Source organism: Stenella coeruleoalba, assembly GCF_951394435.1.
Source record: "Stenella coeruleoalba genome assembly, chromosome: 6".
NCBI lineage: Eukaryota > Metazoa > Chordata > Mammalia > Artiodactyla > Delphinidae > Stenella > Stenella coeruleoalba.
In genome coordinates this window covers 127927623-127955548 of record NC_137151.1, presented here as the reverse complement: position 1 = coordinate 127955548, position 27926 = coordinate 127927623, and the positions used below count along the sequence as shown (strand labels likewise).

General features: G+C 60.0%; 1 protein-coding gene across 2 annotated transcripts; it reads right to left on the bottom strand.

Moving 5' to 3' along the window:
• Positions 1 to 5484: 5484 nt before the first annotated feature.
• On the bottom strand, positions 5485 to 27510 carry D2HGDH (D-2-hydroxyglutarate dehydrogenase). 2 transcript variants are annotated; one of them, XM_079924214.1, is made up of 10 exons: positions 27473 to 27510; positions 25952 to 26319; positions 21052 to 21109; positions 19472 to 19611; positions 18555 to 18748; positions 17252 to 17420; positions 15157 to 15300; positions 13721 to 13863; positions 12272 to 12437; positions 5485 to 6917 (listed from the first exon to the last, which is right to left on the bottom strand). In XM_079924214.1, exons 2-10 carry the CDS (start codon positions 26307 to 26309, stop codon positions 6658 to 6660), a joined length of 1632 nt encoding a protein of 543 aa, XP_079780340.1. In that variant the 5' UTR covers positions 26310 to 26319; positions 27473 to 27510; the 3' UTR covers positions 5485 to 6657. The 2 variants fall into 2 exon arrangements, with proteins under 2 accessions (XP_079780340.1, XP_079780341.1); XM_079924215.1 differs by lacking the exon at positions 27473 to 27510 and adding an exon at positions 27085 to 27420 and having other exon boundaries at positions 25952 to 26314.
• Positions 27511 to 27926: the final 416 nt, after the last annotated feature.

The window sequence follows — 27926 nt, the reverse complement described above, 5'->3', positions numbered from 1 at the left end:
CCCTTTGCACACAAGATGGGCAGACTTGGCTGTGTCACCTCAGGATGGGTCTCCAGCCTAACCCGGGTGTCCTGTGCCCTGTCCCAGGCAAGGACTCAATTCAGACACTTCTGCCTGGTGAAGCGTCACCTATGGGCCCAAGTGCTCATGCTTGTTGGGGCGGGGCCCCGACACCCAGCCTACACCTACCCCATCCTCTAAATCTACCCCGAGGCCCTGCAGGAAGTCGTCCCATTGCGGGGGGCCCATGTGGCAACTCTGGCTGAGGGCCCTCCGTCCACAAGCCCATTGCCCTCAGGCCAAAGAGAGGCAGGTCCTGGCCCCCGAGGGCCGGGGATATAGGTGAGCAGGGAGGGGCCTCACCGGGCCCCGCAGAGCTGGCTGCAGGGCAGCTGCAGGAGTGCTTGCCTCTCCGACCCACTCACAGGCAGAGACAAGGGCCCACTCTGTGGCCGGGAGCTGCGAGCTGGCACAGCCCCAGGGCTGTGGCAGGATCCAGGACCGTCCCGCCAGCCGTGCGACTGTGGTGCAGCACAGAGAGGGGTAGGTGGTGAAGAAGGGCAGCCAGGAGGGGGCAGTGTCCAGACAGGGCCACACAGGGCTCCTCTCTGCTGGTCAACTGGCTCCACCCTGGGCCCTCACCCTCCAACAAGGCTGTGCTGGGGTGGGCCACCACCAGGGGCCACAGCTGACCTCCGAGGGGGACATGGGCGTCAGCTGCCCCCAGAGATGCCTCCCATCACGACTTGGGTGCCTACCTGCCGTTCCCTCAGCCCCCAAGATGCCAGCCCCTTTGGCCCTCATGGGCCCCACATCCTACCCCTGTGTCTGGGCCACCATCTCCTCCCCATGCCGGGGCCACACACCAGAGCCGGGCACCGGCAGGGCAAGGCGGGGTGGGGCAGCGGTGGCACCGTGGCACCCACTCTACGGAGGCGGCCCAGATGTGGCACACATCACCTCTGCCCCCTCCAGGGGCCCCAGGACGTCTCCAGCCAGCAGCCCATGCCCACATAAAAGCTCAGGGGTCTGCCGTGAACGGAAAGGGGAAGGCAGTGTGAAGGAACGGCTCACACAGCCTCCCGCCTCTGGAGCCCCGTCCAAACCAGAAGGCAGGATCTACCTTCCTCCCCTGTCCCCCAAGTCCAAGCCAGGTGCCGTCTCACAGGCTGCCCGCTGAGAACTGGGGCCTCCAAGTCCCCGCAGCACCTGTTCGAAGCCCCCCAGCCAGAGCAGGGCTGCCTAACCAGGGTGCCCGGGGGCCACAGAAGGAGGCGGTCCGCACACACACACCTTGTTCCCTCTCTCAGGAGTTTTCACATTTTAGTTAGATGCCAGCTGTTTTAAACCTAGAGACTTCACATAAAAACCTGTATTTCCAGCTTCTCTTGAAAAATCAGACGGTCTGTCTCCCCGGCTTCCCCCACTCCCATGGGCACTGCTAGCTGGGACACGCACACCCCATCCCAGTCACCCGCAGCCCTGCTCACCAACCCTGACCCCAGCATCACAAGGCCTGGAGATGCCCCTCCAGAGACGAGATTCACAGACTCTGCGCTCCCAGCTTTATTGGTTGTGTAGGACTTCGCGTTTTAAACAACTGAGTTTGTCTTGGATGGACACCCAGATTGTTTCTGAAGTTCTCTGTTACAAACCATGTACACTTTACGTTGTAATAAATACCCCCAATTTTCCCTCCAGAAAGACAGCGCCAGTTTACATTCCTGCCAACCTCAAAGGCAAGAGTAACCGCAATTGAATTTCTATGGTAACGTCGCGTTCTTGGTTACTGTGCCCCTGAGCACAGGCCCACGCCCACGGGCCCAGCACTGCTGGCAGCGGTGATGGCCTGACACCCACTCCCTTGAGACAGCCTGCTCTCTGTATTAAGCGGCAGCAGTACTTTCTGCTTATCCTGGACTCACTCGCTTGCCCCTGTCGGCTGAGTTGGGGTCTTGTTTGCTTTGGGGGTTAGCAGAGCTGCCTGATGCTCAGGGCAGTGAGTTGCTTTGAGTCTTTCTTTAAATCGGGGTCATTTTGCCCATTCTTTGCTTGGCTATAGGTTCTCATCTATGGCCCTTACTCTCCTTCCCAGACTCCTATCAGGTTGGCTCATCCTGGATCTGATTCCCCATCTCCACTCTCCCTTGGGATTTCCTTCTTTGCATTTTCCTCTGGGTGGAGGATGCAGGAGCCTCCAGAGGTTCTCCTGGCTGACCCTGGCTCTCTGCAGTGTCCATCTATCCTTCACGGTCTCTATTCCATTTTTTCAGAAGTCATTTTTTCTGTTTCCAAATATTCTCTTTTATTCTCAAGTATGCCGCAATATGTCCTCTAATCTTACTGAAAATTCATTCTTCTTAAAGTCCCTCCATTAGGGGCTTCCATGGCGCAGTGGTTAAGAATCCACCTGCCAATGTAGGGGACACGGGTCCGAGCCCTGGTCTGGGAAGATCCCACATGCCGCGGAGCAGCTAAGCCCACGCACCGCAACTACATCACGCCATGGCCAGTCACCTCCACCTCTCCGTGGGGTCAGCCCCCAGTCTTCCTCTGAGCTGGCAGGGCGGAGACTCTGCTCCCCTGCAGGCCTGGCAGGGCTGCCCACCCCCAGCCACATCCCATCCCTGGGGCTGAGGGGTGGGCGGCCTCCTTGCTCCCCCCGGCTCCCCGACAGCCTGCTTGCAGCCCTGCCTGGGGCTTTCCTCCCACCCCGGGGGCCCCTCCAGCCACTCTCCGCAGCCTCCGCTCTGAGCGGTCCTCTTACGTAACCTCTTCTCACACTGCAGCAGCTTAGAGGTTTTAAGGTGAAAATCAGAAGCTTTTTCTTTTTCTTTTTAATAAATTTATTTTATTTACTTATTTTTGGCTGCGTTGGGTCTTTGTCGCTGTGCGTGGGCTTTCTCTAGTTGCGGCGAGCGGGGGCTACTCTTCGTTGCGGTGCGCGGGCTTCTCATCACGGTGGCTTCTCTTGTTGCAGAGCACGGACTCTAGGCACGTGGGCTCAGTAGTTGTGGCACGTGGGCTTCAGTAGCTGTGGTGCGTGGGCTCTAGAGTGCAGGCTCAGTAGTTGTGGCTCGCGGGCTCTAGAGCGCAGGCTCAGTAGTTGTGGCGCACGGGCTTAGTTGCTCCGCGGCACGTGGTATCTTCCCGGACCAGGGCTGGAACCCGTGTCCACGCACTAGCAGACGGGCTCCTAACCGCTGCGCCACCAGGGAAGCCCCCCAAGAAGCTTTTTCTAAGGCAAACCCAACAGCACCCTCAGCCCCTCCCTTGCCACCTGCAGGCACATGTGGCGCCTGTCCTCGGGCAAGTGGCTGGTGAGGAGCTGCTTCGGGAGGTGGGAGGTGTCTCCCCACCCCCACCCCACCGCGGGGTCCACTCCTGGTCCGAAGGCGCCTGCTGTTGGCGCCTGGCTGGCTCCCTCGCTCTGCCTGTGACGTTTTGTGTGACTGCAGAGCCCGCAAGCCTCTGGATGGGTGAGCCTCCCCCGGCCCCGACTTGACACGCGCTCCGGGTGTCCTGCCGTCTATGCCTGCGGCCCCGGGGAGGGCACGTGTTCTCCGCGGGCACAGCCCACACCCGGGCTCTGCAGTGTGGTCCACACGGCCCGTGTCCCCGCAGGTTCTGAGAGTCGCCTGCTGGATGCGACGGGGTTTCCTCTGGTCTTCCTGCTGTTCCAGCGGGTTTTTCTGGACGTGTGAAAACCCAAGACCTCCCTGTCCTTGGGGAGCCCACCTTTTAGCATCACATAAGCGGGGTCCGGCTGGCAGGCCTCCTTCCTGCGTTCCCTCCGCAGGCCGCGTTGTTTCACTGATTCCAGGACACCATCCACCAAGACGGCACAAAGACCAGAGGACAAGGGGGCCTCAGAGGCAGAAGGTAACCATTGCTGGTCAAGGTGGTGCAGAGGAAACGGCATGTCCCACCCCAGCTGCTGTGGGCCCTGAAACAAGGCCCCTGGCCCGCGGCGCCGCACCCCAGGCCTCGTCACCGGCAGGAAATGCCTGGTGTGTGCCTGCCTTCTGTGACCCGCCACTGCCACCTCCTCCAGCCAGGGCGCTGGGCAGGGCAGCCCCGGCTCCGTCCCAGAAACAACTGGGAAATCACCAGCCTCAAACCTGGCTTCCAGAGGGTCAGAAGCTGAGCACCACAGGCCATCCGCTGACCTTGGAAGGATGGAGGACAGACAGGCGGGCCACCAGGGCTCTCGGGAGCTCCATCATGCTGAGTGCCCAGCCGCGGATGACGGAAGAGGGGACAGAGCCAGCCATAGGGCCAGCGAGGCTGGAGGGACCCACTGCAGGGCCCCCCAGGCAGGCCCTGGAACCAGGCGAGGCCACAGGCAGCCGACAACGGGTGGGGAGGGGACCTGCATTTTAAATCCTGGCAGAGCGCAGGAAGGGCCAGTTGGAGGCAGTCACGGGTGTCCCGACACGCCCGCCCTGCTGGGCTGGCGTGGGGGCTGGAGATGGGCCCTGGCCCGGGCCCTGAAATCACGCTGGGGCCAAGACACCCCAAGAACACCCACCTCCCCCAGGGTATGTCCCACCCGCAGCCAGAGGACCCTGGCCGGGCAGGTGGACCCGGGCCAGCCGCGTCAGCAGGGGCAGGGGCTTGTGTCCCCTTCGGAGCAGGCTCTGCTGGGGCTGCCCCTCTCCTGGGTGACAGAGGAGGGGACCGTGGATGCAGCCCATGCCCAGCCTCACCCATCCAGCCCAGCAGCAGCCACGGGACCTCTGAATCAGTTTGCGCCTGGCTTGTTCACGTTTTATGGGAGTGTACGTGCACTTGGCAAAAAAAAAAAAGGCAAAGCATCCCAAAAATATAGAAAATGATACCCCTCCCCACCCAACCCGGCCTCCAGGCGCCCAGAGTGAGTCCCAGCTGCGGTCTTGACACGCAGGAAGGTTCTGTTTGAACCGGCTTCCAAGAGTCGATGGCCTTTCTCAGAAGCAGGAGGTGAGCTGCCCCCTCTGTCCCCTCCTCTGGCCGTCCCTCTGTCCAGGGGCCACAGAGGCACACACCCGCCTCCTTCTCAACAGACACACGGCCAGCGACACGGCCACTGACTGACACCACCTGCAGACGGTGCTCCGTGCATGGCCTGGGGACACGCCGGCACGTGCATGTGTGCACGTGTGCCGTTTGTGTGCAGGTGTGTGAGCGCGTGTGCACGCGCACAGGTGGACCCTGAGGGGCGAGCCCCAGGAGTAAACCGCAGGGCCAGTGGATACCACTTCACTTTTTGACACTTTGGGGGCCAGCTTATCCTTCAAGGACATGGAGGGGTCCCCCTGCCACTTGCTCCCTCCCACCCCCAGTCACTAGGCCACCTTCTCGAAGCCCTACCCTTACTCTAGCAGGAAATGCCTCAAAGTTTTAGGCCCTCTAATAATCCATGCATTACTTTAATTCTCCAAAAACAACTTGCTTAGTCCTAAAACTTTTTATAGGAGGTATCTCTGCATCACAAAGCCCCTCACTGCACATTACCCACGTAAGACCACGCCTCAGCGGCCCGATGAGGCGGGGCTCCAAGCCACACAGTGGGGGACAGGGACGGGGGATGTGGCATGGGGATGGGAGACGGGGACAGGGATGCCCTGTCCCCACACACAGACTGCCAGGCCCCGGGTCGCTGACGCTGGGTGCTTGAGGCGCAGGGTACACGGGCACTTCCCCTGGGCTTTTATGAGGTGGTTTTTCTAAGAACAGAAGGAAGGAGAGTATCGTGATTTATTCCCACTTTTACTGGAAGTTCAGGGCAGCCAGAAACAGAAAACGTGTCCGGCCTCCCAGACTGTCTGCACAGCCCGAGCAGCTGCCCCAAGGACCAAGGTCAATGGGGAGGACCCGGTCGGGGTGACTGAAGACGCTTGTGCCGGGCGGGGCTTCTCACCCGGCACTACTGACATTCGTGGTCAAAGCAGAACCGCAAGGACACATCACAGCAAACCACCAAGCGCAAGAAGCCAATGCCTGTCTTCCAGCAACGGTCTTGCCAACCCACGGGCCTCCTGGGAAACGGGGGAAATGACACCTTCCACGGCGGGGGCATTCCTGTCACTGGCTCAAATGCGACGAAAAGTCATCCGTAAAGCGCCCGACGGCCCGGGCTCTGCTGGTCAGAGCTCCGCGTGGACCCACCTCACGGTGCTCTGCTGCCCACGTGGAGTCCACCACCTCTGCCCAGGGCACCTTGGAGGCTCACGCTGTGTGGGGACCAGCGGAAGGACCACCCGTGCCCCCTCCCAGAGCTGCACCCCACAAGGTGGAATCCCAGGGGCCACAGGCAAAGCAGGGGCGACCTGGTCTATTCTGATTGGGCAGAATGGCTCACCCACCTGGCCTGTCCAGGACCTGCAAAGGGACGGAGTGCCCGCCACGAGGATGGAGTGAGGACGGGGCAGCCCTCTCCACTCGGCCCACCCAACAGAACCGGCAGAGCACCCGGAGGAATCCTGCCGAGAGCCACGTGCCCCAGGCTCCACAGGGCCAGCTCCCTACCGCCAACCACGGGCCCGGGCACCCCGCCTGCCACTGGCTCCGTCGAATGGAGGCCCTGTGAGCCCACGCCAGGCCTGCGGGAGCGCCCCACAGGCAAAGCCAAGGATCGAGGCCCCCTCCCGAGTCTCCCGCTGACCGTAGCGGGCGTCAGGTGCGGGTGGGCAGCGTCTTGTAGGGGTTCAGGATGCCCTTGGGGTCCAGGAGGGCCTTGAGCTGCTGCATGAGCTGCAGGGCCTCAGGTGGCTTGCTGTAGCCAAGGACGTCCTTCTTCTTGAAGCCCAGGCCATGCTCGGCACTGACGCTGCCCCGCTGCCTGGCCGTCCACTCGTACACGTAGGGCTCCAGGGTGCCCAGCAGCGACGGGCTGAAGGCCTCTGCCGTCACGTTGAGGTGCAGGTTGCCGTCCCCTGGAGGGACGCGCAGGTCAGGCTGGGCCCCCCTTTCCCGAGAGCCCCCAGCCCCGCCCCTGCCCTGCCTGAAGGCCACCGGAGGAGTGCCGGCCCCACCCACCTCTGCCCTCACAGCCGGCTTCCAGACCTTCACGTCACTGGCCACTGACCTGCTGGTGACCACTCCCCTCCTCTGGGGGCTGCAGCTCCCTTGGCTTCACATACGTTTCTCTCCAAGTTCTCCCCAGCCCCCCATCTCCACCCGCACAGTCTAACCTCCAACCCCTCCCCGAGGGCTCCAGACTGAGAGGAACGAACACCCACCCGACCTGCGAGAGCCCCAGGCTGGACCACCGATGCCTCCACAGACCTGGGTCCCCAGTGCCCAGGAGGTCTCGGACCAGGTGACCTGGGGGCCTCTGACCCTGTGGCCTGGGGCTTCTTAGACCCCCTCCCTCCATGTACATTTGTCAAATGCAGGGAGCAAACCAGGGATCCCTCTCCCACCAAAAGTGGTTCCCACTGATACCCTCAGGGTGAAGGCTCTGAAAACAAGGGCCTTTCCCAAGGGAAACACTGCGGGGGGCGGGGGGGAGATAAGCTTATCTCCACTGACACTCAGATGCCACACCAGCAGCCAGCCTGCATGGGCTTGCCGCACAGTTCACAGGGCCCCCGTGGCCCCAAGGCCATTCCTGGCTGCGGGCTGGGACCCAGCCCCACTCCCACCCTCCCCACCTTCTGCACAGGCAAATCACCCCAACTCGGCCTCAAATAATTCCCACAGATACAAGCCTAAGATACATGAGCCCCAAATTGCAAACACACAGAAAAGAAACCATGATGACCAAGACCTGCAAGGACCTGCGACCTGGTGATTTCCAGAAACGGAAATAAATGTTTCACGTGTTTAAAGAAATGAGAGAGAAAAAAATATAAGACACTGACCAGGGAAAGCTTTTAAATACCCAGGCTGATCTTCTAGAGATGAAAAATACGGTCACTGAAATGTCAACAAGCAAAGAGAGATTAATGAAATGGAAAACAAATCAAGCACACAGAGGATCAGAGCTACAGACAACAGGAAAGACAGACAGACGCGTGGGGACATCGTGAGCCCTCGACTGAAGCTCCAGAAAGAAGGGGCGGGCGGGGAGAGACGATATTTGCAGAGACCACAGGGGAGCGATTTCTAAAAGCCAAGCCCACCAGACCCCAGCAGGGCATGCCAACGCTCACCTAAACCAAGCAGAGTGAAGCCCAGGAACCCCGAGGAAAAGGGAAAGATCTTAAAAGGAACAAAAAGGAAAAAAATGGACTCCTTTCAATGGAACCACACTCGCTGACAGCTAACTTTGCAGCAACAGAAGTCAAGACGGCAGAATGATGTCTTCAGTCTGCAGAGAACAGAACTGTCAACAGAGAATTTTGAAATCCATCGGAAAAAAAAACACCGAAAAACAAAATTCATACATTTTCAGGTAAATGAAACCCGAGACATGCTGTCACCTACTTTCCCACACTAGAGGCAATTCTAAAGGCAGGGCTGTGACCCCAGGTCAAAGAAGGACCAGAGGTGTGGGTGAGTCTAGACAAACACTGACCTCGTGGAGTAATAACAACAGCACTGCTGCTATCTGGGGCTAAAAAACACAATGGAACACACTCCAAAACACAGTGTGTGACCAGGAGCAGATGGTGACACCAAAATGACAGGGTCCCAAGTGCTGATCAGGGCTTTCAGGGAAACAGAACCAGTAGGACACCTGCAGATGCACGCAATGTACAGAGTGGGGGTTGGGGGGAGGGAGAGGGCTAGGAGGATGGAGGGACAGAGAGAGGTCAATTTTAAGGAACTGGCCCACGACTGTGGGGATGTGGGAGTCCAACCTGCAGGGCGGACCAGCATCTGGAGACCTGGGGACGAGCAGACGCTGCAGCTCGAGTCCAGAGGCTGTGGGGAGAATCCTCTCCCCGTCGGGGGACATCTGTATCTTCCTCTTCGGGCCTTCGACTGCTTAGATGAGGCCCACCCACATCATGGAGGGTAATCTGCTTTACTCAAAGTCTGCCAATTTAAATGTTCATTTCATCTTAAAAATACCTTCACAGCAACATCTAGATTGGCGTCTGACCAAGAATCGGGGCAACACAGCCCAGCCAGGCTGACACACAAGATGAACCACCACACTGTCTGGTAGGGGGATCATGATACTGATTAACTTCCAACCCTGCTAAGGTAGGGCCGCCCTGATAAGGCTACAATTCTAGGGCTACTGCCGAAAGAATAGATAGGCACAATTCCCTCATTAGTAAATGGAAACAAGTTATACGAGAAAAAACACCAACCAAAAGAAGGTAATAAATCAGAGAAAAAGAAATAGAAGAAATGAAGGACAAACAGAAGGCCCAAAGTCAGACGAATCCAGGTCACTGAGTAATTACAGTCTATGTAAATTACAAAATATGCCACCTCAAAACAGCCTGCTTTGGCATAAGGATTATTTTGAGCTGAAGGCAACTGAAAAGAAACAGGCACAAGAAAAGCTCTCTGCCCTCCGTCCACCTAAAAGCAGGACACGAGTGTGTAAAGGTGTCCCCGCATTCCAGCAAGGTCAGGGTACCCACCTGAGACAACTCTGGCCTTGGTCTACACAAGCCTCACGTCCATCAGCCTCCCTGTGTGTTTATGCACCTTCCCACAATTTGCTGCCTAGAAGTTCTGTCCTCTTTCTTCATCTGTACCATCTCCAAAGGTGTGCTGGTCTTTGCTAAGATGCCCTCTAAGTCCAAGTTCTAACTGAAACCAAGCAGGACCCTGTGGGCCTCCTGCGCAAGGGAGCCTCTCTGTTCTGCCTCCATGACCTTCCCTGAGCTCCAAAGGGCAGATTCGAACAGCTGCTAATCAGGGAAGGGAGGGGAGGCAGAGACAAGGGAGGGGCGGCCAGGAAACAACAGCGCAGCCTTGGGCCAGGGTCCTGGTCCCTCCTCAAGGGACACACAGAACAGTGTATTTGAGCTCTTTACAGAACTAAAACCCCCAACAAATGGAAGATGTCAGCATTCTTCATTCCAGAAAAGACCACCTGAGGCCAGATCAAAGGCGCGCAGGCCCTGCACACACAACCTAATCTCGTCAGCAACCCCACCCTTGAACCATGGCTATAAAACTCCTCACCAAAACCTCCCGGGTTGGGACCCACAGTTTTTCAGGGCACAAGCCCACTGTGTCCCCCTCTGCCTGGCAAAGCAATAAAGCTATTCTTTTCTACTTCACCCAAAACTCTGTCTCCGAGATTCCATTCGGCACCGGTCACCGAGGCCGAGTTTTCGGCATCAAACTGACAGCCCGCATCCCCTATCTTCAGAATTAGCAGAGGCACCAGGAGAAGCAGAGGGGTCTATTGTCACAGCGAGAGCTCCTCTCGGCAGCCGACAGCCGAGCACGTTCCAGGAAAGGGGCGGCACAGAGTGCACTCTTTACCTGGAGGGCCTGCAGGGAGCACACTCCTCTCAGGCACCCACCGAACGGACATGGAAACTGGCTGCACCCTGGGCCAGGGACACGCTGCAACTGAAGATGAGTTCCACCCAGCTCTCTGCCCACAGCACAGTCAACAAGCCCATGATCTTTAAAATGGCTAGAAAACTCCCATATGTTTGGAAATTTAAAGACACAATACTGCCTACCTCATGGGTCAAGGAAGCAATGACAATGGAAATGAGAAAATATTCAGACCCGAAAGATAATGACAGTGCCATCAGACAGGGTGGGACCTGGGGCTTCCCTGGTGGCGCAGCGGTTAAGAATCCGCCTGCAAATGCAGGGGACACGGGTTCGAGCCCTGGTCCGAGAAGATCCCACATGTCGCGGATACAACTAAGCCCGTGAGTCACAACCACTGAAGCCCGCACACCTAGAGCCCATGCTCCACAACTAGAGAAAGCCTACACGCAGCAATGAAGACCCGACGCAGCCAAAACATAAAATAAATAAATAAATAAATAAATGTAAAAAAAAAAAAAAAGAAAAGAAAAGCACTAAAATCATTAACTTCAGCGGTCTGCTTTTCGTGATTAGCAGTAATATTTTGATATTCGACTACAAAAACTCCTCTATATCCTGGTTCCTCCTTTGCCTCTTTGACGCCGTCCCTCCGAGCTATCTGACAGGTTGCCTCCCATCCTATGTCCTCAGTATGGTCCCCGAATAAAACTTAACTTACAACTTTTAGGTTGTGCATTTTTCTTCAGTCAACAGAGACAAGAAACAAACCAAATGAGCAGTTAAACAGCCCCCCTCCGCAAAGGCTGGACATGGCACAAAGGAAAAGAGGGATAATATGAACAAGGTAATGCCAATACACTCGAAGGCTTAGAAGAGATGGACTAATGCCCAGAAAAAAAATTACCACAACCAATTCTGAAGAAAAGGAAAGCTAGGAGAGCCCTCTAGTTGTTAAAGAAATTTCTCTGTAGTCAATCCCACTCCCCCGCAAAAAAATACCCACAAAAACCTTCAGGCCCAAATACCCTCATTTACAAGTTCTACCAAACATTCAGGGAGAAGGTAATTCCAACCCGACAGACTCTGCCAGAGACGACCCCCAAATCGTTTTAGGACTTTGAGACCAACATCCAGCCTGGACAGAAGAAAGAAGCCTTACAGGACAGGAAGGAGAAAGCCCTACACGGGATAAGTAAACGGGATCAAACAAGACACAAAAAGGATTGTGGCCACGCTGGGCTTATCCTGGGACACAGGCCCACTTGCCCTCAGAGGTCTGGAGTGATGAGCCTTGTTGGCTGGTCAAAGGAAAACCAGCACTGGGCACCTGGGCAGACCCAGGAAAAGCATTTGACAAATCCAATGTTCCTCCTCAATTCTTGAAAGTGGAATCCCTCCACTCAAGCGTTCAGAGCGATGCTGGGCCAGGGCCAGGCCTCCACCGTGTGACCCTTACCGCACCTCTTCAGACCCTCACAAGCCCAGGAGGCACTGCTGAATCCCGCCCTGGAGAAATGGACGGAGGCCCCAGCACACCTGCCCTGTGGACGGGGCTCTGAGACGCCCAGTTCCAAAGGCTGCCGGGAATGAAGGAGAATGAAACAGTTCCTTTCATTTTGCATGACTTTTCTGCAAAAAATCATTATCTGAACTGCTTTTAAGATCCTTCTGTCTGAGGAGGGAGGGGTGAGGCCCCTTCATCAAACCCCGAGACCCCCGCGTTCAGGGCCCACCTCCCGCTGGCCCAGCCAAGCCCAGACCTTGCGCTCTGCCTCCGAGACGGCCCCAGAGACCGCGTGGCGAGGACGCGGGTCCTTCCCCCTCCTGGCCCAGGGTCTCCACCCGCACCGCGGGCCGTGCTCACCCAGGTGGCCGTAGCCCACCACGTGCTTGGCGTGCAAGCCGAGGCGGGCCCGCAGGTCGCTCACGAGGTCGTAGAGCCTATCCAGGGGCAGCGAGAGGTCGTACTTGTACACGTAGCCGTCCCGGCTCAGGGCCTCGGTGATCCTCTCCCTCAGGGCCCACAGCATCTGGAAGTGAGGGGACGGGCACGGTCACCTGCGGCGGGTAGGGCAGCGATGCTGCGTTGCTGTGGGGTGACCGCGGGGTTGCGAGGCGAGGAAACCCTCTGGGTGACAGAAACGTTCTGCGTCGTGACAGGTGTGTGGCTTCTGTCCCAGAGTCCACATGGGACAAGGTCCCCAAATGAGGCCACGGGCTGGCCCCCGGGACCCAGGCACCCAGGGCCCCTCTCGGGACAATCAGAACTGATCCCCCATGGGGCCCCAAGCGAGGGTCGGGGGAGAGCAGGTGCGGGAGGACCATGGCAGACAGGGGGACATCCCGGGCCTGGGCTGGGGGACACGGGGAAGGACTGAGGGAGCAGAGAGGCAGGGCGGCCTCATCATGGTCACGCTGTCCTTCGCGAGAACGCCTTCCCTGTCGCATGAGAGAACAGAGGGCCTGGGAATGCCCGTCCCACTTGGGCCTCATCCCTGCCCTGCCCTAAACCCCCCACTCCCCATTTCAGGAAACCTCTCGGCAAACCAACCTCCTCGGCAAGGCAAAAACTCCTTTCTCTTGCTTTTTTAACATACCCCCAGTGCAATGATCACCCCTGAAATAATAACAATAATTCCTCGCCACCGCGGAACATCCGGGCAGCGTCCGGATCTCCCCGGCTCTCTCACAGACTTCTACAGCAGAGGGTCACTCAGCACCTGCTGCCCGCACACACCTGGAGTCCAGCCACATCCCTGCACGGCCGGCCTGAGCCGGCCGGTCCCGCCTGTCCCCTGTGCCCAGAGGCTCCTCGAGCCCCACTCATGTCCATCACGTCCTGGTGCAGCCCCAAGTCCTGCTGCCCCCTTGTCTGCCCACTCCCTCTCACTGTGCTCCAATCCCACCCTCTCCAGAAAGTTCTGTCTGGAACACGGCAGGCACCAGCCCCCTCAGGGCCTTTGTGCACCGCACAGGTAACTCACTCCCCACCCCGCATCCATCTGTGCTCAAAATGTCCCTTCAGGGACTTCCTCCTGACCCCTCACCCACCCAGGAAGGATGCTGGCCCAGCCCCCTCCTGTGTCACCCAGCTGGGCCCCTGGCACCGACGTTTGAGAACGGGGCTGTGGAGCCAGCAGCCCAGACAGGGCAGGACCAGAGGGGCCACCGAGACAGGTGGCACCAACCCCCAGGGATGGGGCACCCAGCCCAGACAGATGGCCCGGCTGGGGACACGTGCTCACGCTCAGCCACAACCCACAATCTAACTGCAGGCGTCACGGGAAGGACGAGGGCCTCAGCCTTCACACACCTTGATCCTCCTCTGATCGGTGGCCAGGGTCCCGTCGGTCACCAGCCCCGAGCCCAGCACCTGCTCCAGGAAGCCGCTCAGCTTCTCCGCATCGTGCCCCGCCCCGGAGCCCGAGGTCTCGATGAGGACGTAGAACGGACTTTCTGGAGGGGGCAGAGGGAAAGCGGAGGGGAAAGCAGTTGGCCAAGAGCTAGGACAGGTCTAGGCCAGCCGCAGCTCTGGTACCCCTGACGGCGCTCATGTTGCCCACAGAGCAGCCGCTGGCTACTCGGGTTGAATTTCAGACAGTTTAAAAATAGGTCTTTCACTGTAAGAGAAGCCAGGCCCCCTGGAGACAGCACAAAGCTGTACTTTTGGTGCCTGGATGGGGTGGGGGCGCCCCAGGGACCCCTCTTACCAAACTGTGTGCTAAAGGGGAGGCCCAGCGCTTTGCAATGGCCGATAACACCCCAGGGGCCCTCCAACCATCCAGAGATCTTCTGTCCCTCCAGGGACCCTTCGCTCCCCACCCCCAGGGACCCTCCGTCTTTCCAACGGTCGTACATGTCTTATTTCTCTACCCTGGACAGGTGGTTTCCTATTTTATACGAAAACAAATGCCTCAGTAAAAACTTAAAGCATAAAGTTCTTTCCACACTTATGACTATTATGGACTGAACTGTGTAACCGCCCACCCCAAATTCCCACGGTGAAGCCCTAATCCACCTCTTATGCAACTGTATTTGGAAATTAGGCCTTTAGGGATGTAATTCAGGTTAAATGAGGTCCTAAGAGTGGGGCCCTGATCTTTCAGGTGCCCTCATGGGAATAGGAAGACACTCCAGAGGTCTCTCCCACACACACACAGAAGACGCCCCGTGAGGACTTTCACCAGAACCCAACCCTGATGGAACCCTGGTCTTGGACTTGCAGCCTCCAGAACCAGGGGAAATAAATTTCCTTCTTTAAGGCCGTAGTGTTCTGTTAGGGCAGCCTGGGGTAAGACAACGATCATTTCTTCCGGGTCGATTCCAGAAGTGAAAATACCAAGGTGTACAGCTGCACGGACTTAGCCTCACACAGAGCGCGGACTAAAGACCTGGGCGTGACGAGCTCACTGGCAAAGCAGAACGAGCTGGCTGAGCTCCGAGGGCCAGCACTTCATGCGATGACACGTCTCCCAGTGCAGGAGCCGGGGGGGCACCCCTGAGTGTGCATCTGGCTGTTCCAAAGACCCCAGGGCTACGGCACGACCGACAGCCTTTGACTGAACTCCGGGGGCGCACGTAAAACGAATTTCAGGGAGAATTCTGCTCTCAACAGCTACAGGGACGCCGGAACCGTGGCGACGCTCCCTGCCACCTCCTACTTCACGGACGGGACGGAGGCTCCGATCAGCCCACACATCAAACGGCACAATAGGGGCGGTGGGCGCTGCCAGTGGGCGGGGACAGTACCTTGCACGGGGCAGGCGAGATGGAGGTGGAGCCCGACCAGCTTCATGCACTCGGCGTCCATGAACTCGAATGCGGACAGGATCTCACCCAGCATGCCCCTGCAGGTGCAGAAGGTCTGCAAAACCTCAGCAAAGCCAGGACAGCCTGCAACAGACATGGAAAAAGGACAGTTGAGCTGGTCATGCAGAGGCAGGGCCTCACCTACGGGCCCACCTGAGCCCCCTTTCAAGCAGCAAAACCAACCCGTCTCCTGGCAACGGCGCTGCTGAGCTGGGCAGCCTCGCAGAGCGGGACAAGCCACCCGGGTCAGCCACCACGTCGTAGGTCACAGGCATCGAAGAGGAAGAGAAAAGGCTGCCTGAGAGCCCCGACGCTCAGGAAAGCCACTTGGAAAGTCCACAAACACAGGGCCAGCAATGGGCCGCCCCGGAAAACGGCTTAGCTGTGCATCTCTGACAACACCCAGGGCCCAGCAAGTCATTCAAGGCACATGTACTGACCCCCGAGCTCCCCGTGGTGCCCCGGTGCCTGGAGCTGACCAACAGGGCCCAAGGCAGAGAGGGGACGTGGATATGTCAGCAGGCCGGGAGGGGTGGGCACACTTGGCCTTTCAGGGCAGGGATGGGAAGGCACTGAGAGGTCGTGTGGAGGTCAGGGAGGAGGGTCTGGAGAGAAGATCCCGCGAGTGAAGCTCAGGGGCTGAGGCCCAAGGGACACGTGCAGGACCCCCGGCTGGACCCCTGGCTGGACATGGCGGGTTCGGCGATACACGAACCCCAGCCGCAGGGAGCGTTAGTGAACTGGATACAGATCAGAAGAAACCTTCCAGAGTGCATCACAGAGTGAGACAGGATGGAAACTCGGGCGCAGGGAAGACACAGGGAGGGTGGACAGATTGATAGGCTCTATCGTGCGTCTAATCGCAGTCCTGAGAGGGGAGCAAAACGGGGCAACCGCTGACGACGGGGGGTGGCAGGAAACTTATGGAAGTGGGAGAACCAAGCCATGGGTTTAAGAAGTTCAGGAAACCCAGAGAGAAAAAGAAACGTACTCTCACACACGACATACCGAGACCCATAAAACGCCAAAGGTAAAGAGAAAATCTTTAAATCGGCCAAAGAAAAAGAGAGAGAGTCCCTCAGAGCAGCGGCAGCAGAGGACGGCTGGCTGGCGTCACCAGCAGCCACGGAGCCACGCGGAGGGGCGCCCTCAACAGGACGAAAGGGCACAGATGCCAGCCTGTGCTCGCCAGAGTGTCTTCCAAGAATGGGGTGAAAGGGAGATGGTTTGGGACAGACTCAAAGCGAGGACTCAGCAGCAGGCGTCCACGACAGGAAACGACGGAGGACGTGTTCACAAGGCACGTGGCCTCTGCAGGAAGGCCTGACGCAGGGGACGAAGAAAATGGCACGTGTGGAAAATAACAGTAAAAGGACCACCAGAGACCGGAGACTGATGGGCTCAAGACGAGAGCCCGCGCGTGGTGGGAGCCACTGGGGCCCCTGCGTCCCGCCGCCGGGCAAGGTGCCGGGACCTCCCAGAGATGGGCCTCTGGACCAGCAGAGGAGCGGAGGCTGCAGTTAACCTAACGCAGCTGAACGACGGCGGGAAAGGAGATGCAAACAGGTGATGGAGGGATCGGAACAAAGTAGACGTGAGCCCGTTTTTCAAGCCTGCTCTGAAGGGAAGCAGAGAACGTGAACGGCCGGCGAGGGAAATGTCCCAACGCCTTCGCAGAGACAGGTGGTCCAAGACAGGGGAGGCCAGCGGCTGGCTTACAGAGGGGACTAATTACTGCCCCCCCAACCCTGTGATGAACAGACTCATGCCCTTGATCTCGCGCCAAACCACATCATTTCCCTGTGAATCTTACTGCATAAGCTGCCTAAGTAACAAACGCCGGGTGGATAAAACGGGCAAAGCCCCAGTTTTGTTACAGAACAGAGTGTGTGCTCTGCCCAGACCCCACCGTGGACACCAACGAGGCCAGGTCCCAGACCCTTTGGAAACAGCGAGAAGCCCAGAGAAACAGGAGGGACCGCACACGGCAGCTCAGCCTGAGAACCCGCTCGAGAGGCAGACGGAGGGCACCTACCGAGGAAAGCCACGTTCACAGCGCTGGGCTTGGGCGGACACAAGATGGACACGGCGGTGATGACCCCCAGGGTGCCCTCCGACCCGATGAAAAGCTGCTTCAGGTCATAGCCCGTGTTGTCCTTCCGCAGGGATGTGAGGCAGTTAAGGATGGTGCCGTCGGCCAGTACCTGGGAGGGAGCAGAGACGGGCACTCTTGCATCAGCCCACGGCCCCAACAGATGCCCTGGGGAGGCCGACCCAGCCCAGGGCACCCTGAGAAAGCTGAGCCAGTCATCAGCCCCCCGCCCCACTTTGGTCCAGGAACACAGGGGTCCCTAGGGTGGCACCAGGCCGGAAGTCACCCCAACAGGCTGAAAGAGGGGCTTCTCTTCCCCGGGTGCAGTGACGATCCCCACCCCCACCACGATCAGGAACCTCAGGGCCCAGTTCTCAAGGGAAGCTGGCCCAAAGCAGGGCACACCTGGGGTGCCGGAGGGCGCACCCGGGGAGGAGTAGGGCAGAGAGTGGCAGTGCGTCAGGCCCCCCACCCCTGCCCTGCTCATCCACAGGCCCCGCAGTCATGCTCTGTAGGCCCGTCCTGAGTCTTGCTTGGTTCATTTAGTCAGAAGCTTAGTGAAACAGCTTGTGAAAATGAGAAAGTGAGTTACAATAAAAAATAACCGGCGTCCAGAGGACAAAGCTACAGGAACCTCGTGATTTAGCAGATGCAAGTCGTTCCCTCCTTGGGTAAACGGAGGGCCCTTGCTTTAGAAAGCCCTGAGGTGTGCTTCACAGACTCAACAGCCCTAGGGGTGGTGACAGTGGCGCCACGGGGCTCGTCTGAGCACGAGCTACCAGGAAGCTGGAGGGCAGAATGCTGCTGGTCCGGGAAGCTGCTCGGGCTTCCCACGGCAGCTCCTCACAGGGACAGGAGGGCAGCGGACACACCATCACCTCGTGGGAAGCCAGAAAGCGGGGTGCTTCGTGTAACCCCCAAGGCCCTGGTGGGACCGAGAGGAGACCGGGGCTGGTACAGTGGGAACCTGGATCTCCAGGCTGGGACAAGGCCCCATCCCCGAGGTGGCCTCGTGCACCTGCGCCACCCGGGGCCCAAGAGGGCAGCCCCCATGCTGGGCCTGCACCACCCCAGGTGTCTGCAGGGAGCAAGGGTGGACCTGACAGGGGGTCTCACCCAGAGACCTCGCATGCTGACCACTGGGAAAGTCAGCCACCCTGGGACCGACCTGGGGACCAGAGCGAGCCCAGCCAGGTGTCCCTGGAAGCAGGGCCAGCGCTGAGCTGCGACAGTGTCCCCAGCTCACCACTTCCAGGCCCAGGACCGTCCCCCGCAGCGAGCCGTATCGCAGCAACCGCAGGCCGCCTGCATTGGTCGCCACGTTCCCCCCGATGTGGCAGCTGCCCTTCGCCCCGAGGTCCAGCGGCACGACAAAGCCCCGCTCCTCCACATACCGGCTCAGCTCCTCCAGGACGCAGCCCGCCTGGCAGACCAGGACCCCTGCCAAGCAACCAGAGCGCCCGCGGGGACTCTCAGCTCAGGACCCCCAGAAGGGGCGTCCACCCGGAACCCGGGCGAGGAGGAAAAGGGGCGTGTCCCCCCTCCCTCCCCAGAAGATGCCTTCATGAGAAAAGAAAAACAACAGTGAGGCGAAATGGAGGAGAAACACGTCACATACACCACCCACACCCACACCCACACGCTTATTACGCCAGGGAGCCGCAAGCGGAGGGCTGCTACAAGGCCGTGGCCCTCGACCGTGGGGGTGATTCTGCCCCTGGGGACACGTGACAATCCTGGAGGCGATCTGGGCTGGAGGGGCCGCTGGCATCGAGTGGGTGGAGGCCAGGGTGCTGCTCGACACCGCCCAGTGTCCCGGTGCCCCTGCCAGACAGCACGATCCACCCGTATGTCCTGCCCGAGGCACCAACTCGCCGTTGCTGAGCCCCGAGCTTCACGAGCACGGAGCGCCTTAGACGCCTTGCACGCCCCGGGAAGGGCCGGCACGGCCAGGAAATGTCAATCTGAAGGGGCCGCAGGAACAGGTCAAGCCCAGGGGGTGAGTCATCCCAGTAACCAACTAAATAACAACCCCCCTCCAGACGCACCCGGGGGCCCGGCTCGGGTGGAGTGGTGGTGGCGTCTGGGCCCCCCCCAGGCCCGGGTTCCCCACGGCCCAGCCCCGCAGCTGAGAGGGATGGTCCTGACGACAGCTGGCCTTACCAGACACGTTGTGGAAGCTGACGATCTGGTTCATGAGGGCGGTGGACACGATGATCTCATCAAATACGGGGGTACTGCCCCCCACCATGCCCGTGTTGCCCCCCTGTGGGCTCACGGCCAGGTTCCTCTCATGACAGTACCTGGGACACGCACAGGACCAGCGTCAGGGCCCCTTTCCCACACCACCGGCCCAGGGGGACACTCTTGGGGCCCTCCTGCCGCAGCCTCGAGGGGGTGCCTCCTCGGCCCCCACGCACAGTGGGAGTCTGACAGGACAAACGTCCATCACACAGCCACCTGGGGAGCTGGCGGCCAGCATCTTCCCAGAGCACGGCTGAGGCCCCACGGCTGCCCTGCGATGCCAGTCCTCCAAGTACAGACAGTCCGAGCGACAGCTGCAGCCCTCCCTGTTACCTGAAGAACCGCAGCCCCCAGGCACTCGGGGCTCCCTCCCACCTCCACGCCCCACGTCTCCTCTCTCCTTTAACCTTGGCCGCATGCCCTTCCCTCGCCCACCACCCTCCAGACCTACGTCAGACTCATCAGTAGCACCTCGTCCCCAACCAGGCTCCCGCTGTGCAAAGGCCTGAAGCGACAAGCGCCCCATTGGGTCAGGATTTGGGCAGCAGGGCACGTGCCCCGAGAGGCAGGCTGCCCACGTGCGTCAAAAACGCCGCCTGCCGGGCTCCCCTGGTGGCACAGTGGTTGAGAGTCCGCCTGCCGATGCAGGGTACATGGGTTCATGCCCCGGTCTGGGAAGATCCCACATGCCGCGGAGCAGCTGGGCCCGTGAGCCATGGCTGCTGAGCCTGCGCATCCGGAGCCTGTGCTCCGCAACGGGAGAGGCCACAACAGTGAGAGGCCCACGTACCGCAAAAAAAAAAAAAAAAAAAAAAGCCACCTGCCATGCAGTCAGCCTCCAGCCGTGGCTGTGACAGAGAAGGCCGGGGCGCCCGCCCACCTGCCAGCTATTCTGAAGCACTGGACACACCTCAACGTGCCACCATGGGGACAAAGCACTCACAGGGCGCACACCTTCCATGCAATGACAGAGGCGTGGAAGAATAATTAGCAACAAGAAATGGGCACGGATATTGCCAAACGGAAGGGAAAAAAGACTCTGACACTGTAGATACAACGTGGTAACATTTAAAAACCCTCACCCCCGCGAGAAAGATGCTGAGCTAACACACCAAAACGTCACCGGTGGTTTTCTTTGAGGGGAAATTACTGGCTGCTTTCGCATTTTTTTTCTTTATGGTTTTGTACGCTTTCCAATTTTTCTATAATCAACACGAGAACGTATTGATACAAAACATCAAAGAGCACATTTCTCAAGAAAAGGTCCGTCTCCTTCCCTGCCCTGCCCTTCGAGTCTGCAGCCGCTCCCCACCCAAGGCCCAGCTGGTACCCCAAGGGTCCAAGATTCCGGGCTCAGCCCTGCTCAGGCTGGCACTGCCCCCGCCACCTCCCCGGCCCCGGTCACTGTCCATTTCACGGGGTCTGCCTGTTCTGTGTCCCGTGCCTGTGAGGAAACCATGGGTGAGCAACGCAGGAGGGAGGGTGGGCAGGGCGTGTACCTGAGGATGTGCGCCACCTCCTGGGACGTCCGGGGCCTCAGCAGCACCTTGCTGGAGCCTGCAAGACAGAAGCCGCGCGGTCACCCCGCGGCAGGGCTGCGTCCCACCTCCTGGCGGAGCTGGCCCACAAACCTCAAGGACCAAAACCCGACGGCAGGAGCGGCCCGTCTCCAGCTGGAGGGGGCGGAGGGCCAGCGGGTGGTGGTCTGTGGTCCTGAGCTGGGCCCTGGGAAGCAGGCTGGCAGGGCCCCAGGGTAGGGGCGTCTGCCCGCCTTCCCCACTGAAGGTTACTGGGTTTCCCTTGTAATTTAATACGGGTCTCGCGCAGAGACACTTGAGGCTACGTCGATACCCTGTCGCCCCGCAAACGGTCGCCTGTGAATCATCCTTACCTGAATCTGTTCTCAGGACAGGTACCAGAGGTGATGTTTCTAAATGCATCCATCCCCTTCCCTCTCATGTATTTGTGTCCTTGGCTATTTAATCACAGCCGGGCGGGCTCATGGGTTCTTAGGTTGTTCATTGGTTACAATTCTTTGCTGCCACGATTTATTTGATGTCCAGCGTGGCCTCGTCTGTCGGCATTGCTGACCACTGTCTCCAAGACAATCAAGTGTCTTCCCACCCTTTCAATTTTGTGGGAAGTATCAGTACTTTAAGTGGCTAAGAGGCTGCAGGAGGGCAGCAGGGCATCTAGCAGGTGTTCCTGCTGGCCAGCGATTTCATGGAGCTCTGAGAGCGGGCTGTGGTTGCTACCTTACCCTTTTTATTCTGAAAGCCATTTCTCACTTGCTGTTCATCAAATGGACTGTGCCTGCCCAGGCAGCTGGCTGTTTGGCACCCAGATCCTTCAGGACAGCACAGTCCAGGGACCCTGGTCACCCCCGAGGCTCTGTCGGTTTCACTCACACACTGTTTCTCAGCAACACCTGAGTGCCCACCCTCTGTGCCCTGTGATGGGCACAGAGAATAAAAACAGACGAGTTCTCCCGCCCCTGGGAAGTTTACTTTCTCACGGGGGAAAGGATAAGAAAACGGTCCAACGTGTTAATAAGGGGAGCCTACAAAGAGAACGGAGCACAGAGCAGAGAATCATCAGAGGCAACTCGGGGGAACCGCCCAGGACTGGAGGGAAGGAGCGTCCAGCCCGGACAGGCCGGGACGCGCAGGCCAGTGAGGGGACAGGTGGAAAGCCCGGCTGCACAGGCTCCGGACACCACCCCGCTGCGGCCCTCCTCCCTCTCAGCACCCTCACAGTGCTCTGGGGCCGTCCCTGCAGGGGGACCGCCCTGGATCCAGGCTCGCTCAGCACCCCACCCACCACCTGCAGCATCCCAGCGTTTCCAGGTGCCTCACCCCCATCCGCTTTCCCGGCCTCCTGAGCGCCCCGGCCTCCTGGCGCAGCTGCTCCGGCACTCCCGCCTCTTGTCTCTGCTTCCCCTGCAGCCCTAGGGCACTGACCCCTCTCCCTCCCTCAGGATGCCTCCGGGCTTGGGGTGCCAGAGGAGCCCTCCTCCCCTGGGGCCTCGTCCAGGCGCCCTCCTCACGCACACAAACCTGGCGGCGCCCCGGGTTCTCGGTCTCCCAGCGAGTCCTGGGGATGCCAGTGCCCACCGACCTCAGGGTCAGCGCAGCACGCCCGGCTGCCGCCCCCTGCATGTGTCGTATGTCGGAACTGCTTGCACACGACGGGGCAGAGCTGAGGCCCAGGACCTCCCGCCCGCCCTCTGCAGGAGCCTGCTGGCCGGGCCATGGAGACTGTGCACAGCAGGACTGAGACCTGGCCTCGGGGCGTCCAGTGGCCCGCAGAACAGGCTGCCCCCGCTCCAGCATCCGCACAACCCCTGGGACTGTGGCCCCCCGACGCTTCCTCGAGGACGTCCCTCCTGTCCCTGTGTCATCCACGTTTCCCTCTCCACCTGCTCATCCCCAATGACACCACAAACCTGCTGAGACGGCGCTCTCATCCTAGAACTAAAGACGAAAAGTCCCTTCACTTGACCCCCGAGCCCTGCAAGCCTCACCCACTTCTCTGACCCTCCTGGCCCCTCACACCCCAGGACCGGCTCCAGGGGCGCATGCATCCCCTTCACACCATGGAGAACCTCCCACGTGTCCCCAAGGATGCCCACGTGGCCCGTCTCAGCCTGTCCGTGCGGCCGCATCTGACCCCACGACCCCACCTCCCTGCCTTTCTTCCCCCGGCCCCTGGTGCCACGCCCCTTCGGCGGGCCCCTCGCCCCTCCACTGGACACAGCGGTCATCAGCCTCCTCGGAAGGCCATTGCTTCCCCGCCCTAGACCTCAGACTAGCTTGCTCCACGGCCCAACAGGCCCCCTTGCGTGGCCACAGGAACACGTCCAAACCCAAACTCCTGGTTCTCCCTGCACAGATCCACCCTCCTCCGGTCACTCTCCGCATCAACTCAGCAGACGGGTCCAGTTTTTGCTACTGCTCAGGCCAAATGTCCCTGCGTGCCTGCCGTCGTTCCCTCACACCCTCATCCAGCCGTCAGCCAACCTCCCTTCCAGACACACCTGAGCCAACCGTTACTCAGCGGCCAGCCCCCCGCCCGGGCACCCGGGCCCTCGCACACCCACTGCGGCCCCCTCCGCCGTGGCCCTCGGGCCGCACTCCCCATCAGCGGGCAGGAAAGGTCAGGACACACAGGGCCCTCGAGGCCTCGCTGACCCGCCCCTCCCCGACCTCCTCCCGCCAGCCATCCACTAGGGCCGCTCATGCGGTCTCAGGTCTCATGGCTCCTCCAAGGAGCCCAGTGCAGCCCTGCTCTGAGGCTTTGGCTGGCTGTCCCTGCTCTAGGCACGCCCTTCCAGAGGCTTTCCCAGGTCGGAGAAAACGGCCTGTGCTGGGGGGCCTCCAGGGCGCTCACGGCCATGTGGAGCGCAGCCCAGCCCCTGCTCCTGCTGCCACCCCCAGGTCAGCCTCCTGTCCCTCTGCACATCCAGGGCCCCAGCCTTTCACTCGGCGCAGGCGCAAAGTTTGTAGGGTTAACCCATGAGCGAGTGGTCTAAGTTTTGAAGGAAGAAATGTTCAATAAGCTTCCATTTCAAATAAAATCTCACTTTTTAAGAAAAATTAAAAGACCCTAATCAGCTTTTGCTAGCTTACATTTTCTACGTAACTCTGAGATTAAAATGATCAAAAATTTAGACAGGTTTTCTCTCCAAAAGAAAGCCGCATAAAGGGGTATTTAGACAAAAATTCACCAAGTACCCCAACAGACGCCCACTGAGCAGCCGCTGGGCCCTGAGCCCTTGGACTCACAGCTGAGCAGGCCCAGCGCGGCCCCCCGAACTCAAGGAGACAGGAAGCCCGCAGGGGTCCTCCACATGGGCACGCAGGGCAGGCTGCCCACTGCCCAGCCCCCAGGTAGGTGGCTGATGGGGAGGAAGGCCCCCAGGAGACTGCAGCCGCCGCCGGCGCAGGACACCCCAGAGCATGGGCACGCGGGCCTCGGGGACGAGCAGGTGGGGCGCCCTGCGTGGGGCTGGGCACTGAGGTCTGTCCGCCCAGACAGTAGCACCAAGGTGGGACCGCGACCGGCCTGGCGGAGCGGGGGCGGGCATCACCCTCTCCGGCCTCCAGGATCACTGCCTGCTGGGCGGGGCCTCTCAGCAGGGCAGTGCCGCCCCTGTGGGCAGGGCGGGGCTGGACGCCCTTCCACTCGAGGGCGCCCCAGCAGAGAAGTAGAGCCGAAGGTTGTCCAACGCCTCGGGCCTCCCACAGGGGCAGGACCGCCCCGTTATCTGCGCCTCCGCCCCAGTTCCACTCGCTCAAGACTCTGCACTGTGGTTTGGAACCTCACTCGGAGGTTTTCCCGCCGGCAGCACAGCCCTCAGAGTGTCCGAGTCAACAGCACAGCACACCCTCCACTACTCTTTTTCAGTCCCGAGTACGCTGGATCCAGGCCCAGCCTGAGGACCTGGCCGCCCAGCATGTCCTGGAATTACAGGTTTAAATATGCCCCCACGTTGTAATTGCCTGTCTTCTAGCTCTCCTTAATATTGTAGCAAGAACATCACGGAAGTAGGTCACGTAATCTCTGAAATCATTTCAGAAGAGAACACAGGGTATTAGGAAATCTCTGTTATCAAGAGGGTGCGCTGGGTCCAGGAGGAGAAGCGCTGGTACAGTGGAGGAGAGGAAGCTGCACTGGGGAGAACAGGCCTCCCAGAAGATGCGTCCACCTCCCAGCAGATGCGTCCACCTCCCAGAAGGTGCGTCCACCTCCCAGAAGATGCGTCCACCTCCCACCCCTCAGAACCCGCGAACGTGACCGTATTCGGATAAAGCGTCTTTACAGGTGTAATTAAGGATCTTTGAGATGAGATCATCCTGATTAGGGTGGGACCTCAATCCAAGGACAGGCATCCTCACAGGAGAATGGAGAGGGGACACAGGGGAGAGGCCATGTGAGGACAGAGGCAGAGACTGGAGTGATGCTGTCAGGAGCCGAGGTCTCCTGGAGCCCCCGAGAGCTGGAAGAGGCAGCCTGCACACCCACCGCGGCCGGTCACAGCGCAGGCCCCCTGGAGGGAGCCCTGCCCACGCCTGGATCTCAGACTCTGGCCTTGAGAACGGAGAGGATAAATGTGTCGTTTTGAGCCTGGTTTGTGGTTCTTTGTTACACAGGTGGCCCCGGGAGACTAATGCAGGCGCTGAGGGGAAGCGAGCAGTAGTTAACACACACACCCACCTCTGAGCAGCTGGCGGGGGGCGGGGGGAGGCGCTGTTTCATCTTTTAATGTGTAGACGTCGTGCATAAGAAAAGCGTTCTGTGCCACCACCCAGAGCTCCTCACCGGCCTCACCTCAACTCACGCTGTTTCTCAAGCCCACCCACCCCGCCAAGTGTGAAGCATGAACAGACCCTTACTCACCCCGGACCGTCCTCAGCCAGTCTACATTGGGGGCCTCCAGCTCCTCTGGGTCTGTGATGACCCTGCCAGGGACGATGCGCTCCAGGGCAGCCAGGTCGTCCTCAGACACCACGGAGAAGGGCAGCCGCCGCACGGAGTAGCGCTCCCGGGTCAGCACCACCTCGGGAGCACAGGAGAATGCCGAGGAGCTGCCTCTTCGAACGAGGGGGCTGGTGCCCGTGGGCCCCCAAGGGCTGCCTGTCCCAGGGATCCTGGACGCCCCTGCCCATGTCCTCTGCTGTGCGGAGACTCCCTGAGGGCAGGCCGCCTGCCACCAGAAGAGCCACGCAGGCCGCCTGGGTGCCAGACGGGACATCATCGCTCCTGCCCTGAAAAGCAAGTGACTGGACCTGGAACTCTGGAATACTACAGAGCAACGGAAAGGGAAGCACCTGCTGGGAAGAGACCTCGGCAGAGCCCAGGCCCAGGAAAGGTCCAGAAACAGACAACACTTTCCACAGTGGTGGTGGCGGAGTGAGATTGGACCACCCGGGAGATGTGGGCTGGGGGGGGACAAGGGACACGAGGCCTTCACCCTGACGCAGTGTGCAGTCACCTCCTGACAAGTCACTGAGATGTACGCCCTTGGCTGAGGCCCCCCCTGGGTGTCAGCTTGTAACACCTGCAACAACCGTATCTCCCTTTCACCCCCCTTCCTTCAGAACAAACCAGGAGTTAAGGTGCTAAAAGGAAAGGGACAGATACCACTGAACTGTACACTTAAAAATGGTTAATATGATAAATCTTATGTTTCGTGGATATGTTACAAGTTTAAGAACCACGGAATCAAAGAAAGTGGGGGCGGGGGGAAGCTCCTCTGGCTGCCCACGGTGGGAGAGCCGGGATTCGCACAAACGCCACGCAGCCCTGCAGCCCCCCGGAGAGGCGGGAGGGGTGCAGCAGCCGTTTTCTGGATACTTCCACGTCACCTGATGCTCAGACAACCTGAGTCGGCACCGAGGGCAGCGTTCGCGCGTGGGTTCACACCCGCTCTGTGACCCTGAGAAAACGAACGAGCCTCTCTGTGCCTTGATGTAGCATGTGCCTCACCGGTGGGGATGAGGATTAAATGAACCACGGACGGTGACCCTCACCGTTAGGGGGTACGCAGTACAGGTGGGCGAGCTCAGGAAAGGAACTCTCTGGGACCCCCGACGGGGACCAGGAGCTTGGGGCCACGGCCGTCGGGCCAGCCCACAGGTGACCACCCGGGGCCAGGAGGGGCCGCCCCGGCTGGGAAGCAACGGCTAATCGCGGTGGCCCCGGCGCACCCGAGGGCGCTGAGTCACCCCGGCTCTTCCGGAGGGGCCGGGGCGCGCGGCCTGCGCGATCACATGACGGGACCAGCCCGGGCGGTCGGACCCAAGGACCCCGCGGGCGCCCGCCGCGCCGCGATTGCGCGCGCCCGCCGCCCCGGACCCGCGCCCCGCAGCCCCGCAGCCCCTCAGCCCGGACCCCGAGCGGCCGCGCGCACGCACTCACGTCCGCGTCCCCGCCGCAGGCCTCGCGCCGCCGCAGCCAGAGTGGGCTGGACGGGCGGGACTGCGCCTGCGCCGGAGGCCTCCCGCCCCGCCCCCGCCCCCGGGCCCCGTCCCCGCCCCCGGGCCCCGCCCCTGATGCCTCCAGCCCCCTGCGCCCTGGTGCGCAGCTTGATCCAGCTTCCACGTGGGGTCAGCTGGCCTTGACCCGCCTTGGCACCGGCTAGTGGGGGTCCCAGCGCACCCTCCCACCCCTTCCACGAGGACTGGCCCCGGGTGAGAGCGTAACTGCTCACTCCTTCGTCCTACGGGCGGTCCCCAGGGGACTCTGGCTCACCCCCCTCCTCTGCCCCAGGGACGCCCTGGCCCCCACTCTGGCAGAAGGGCAGACATCTCTGCAGGTCAGGTACGCACTGCAGGCAGGCCGAACCCGAGGAGCTCCAGAAGCTGCCTGCCCA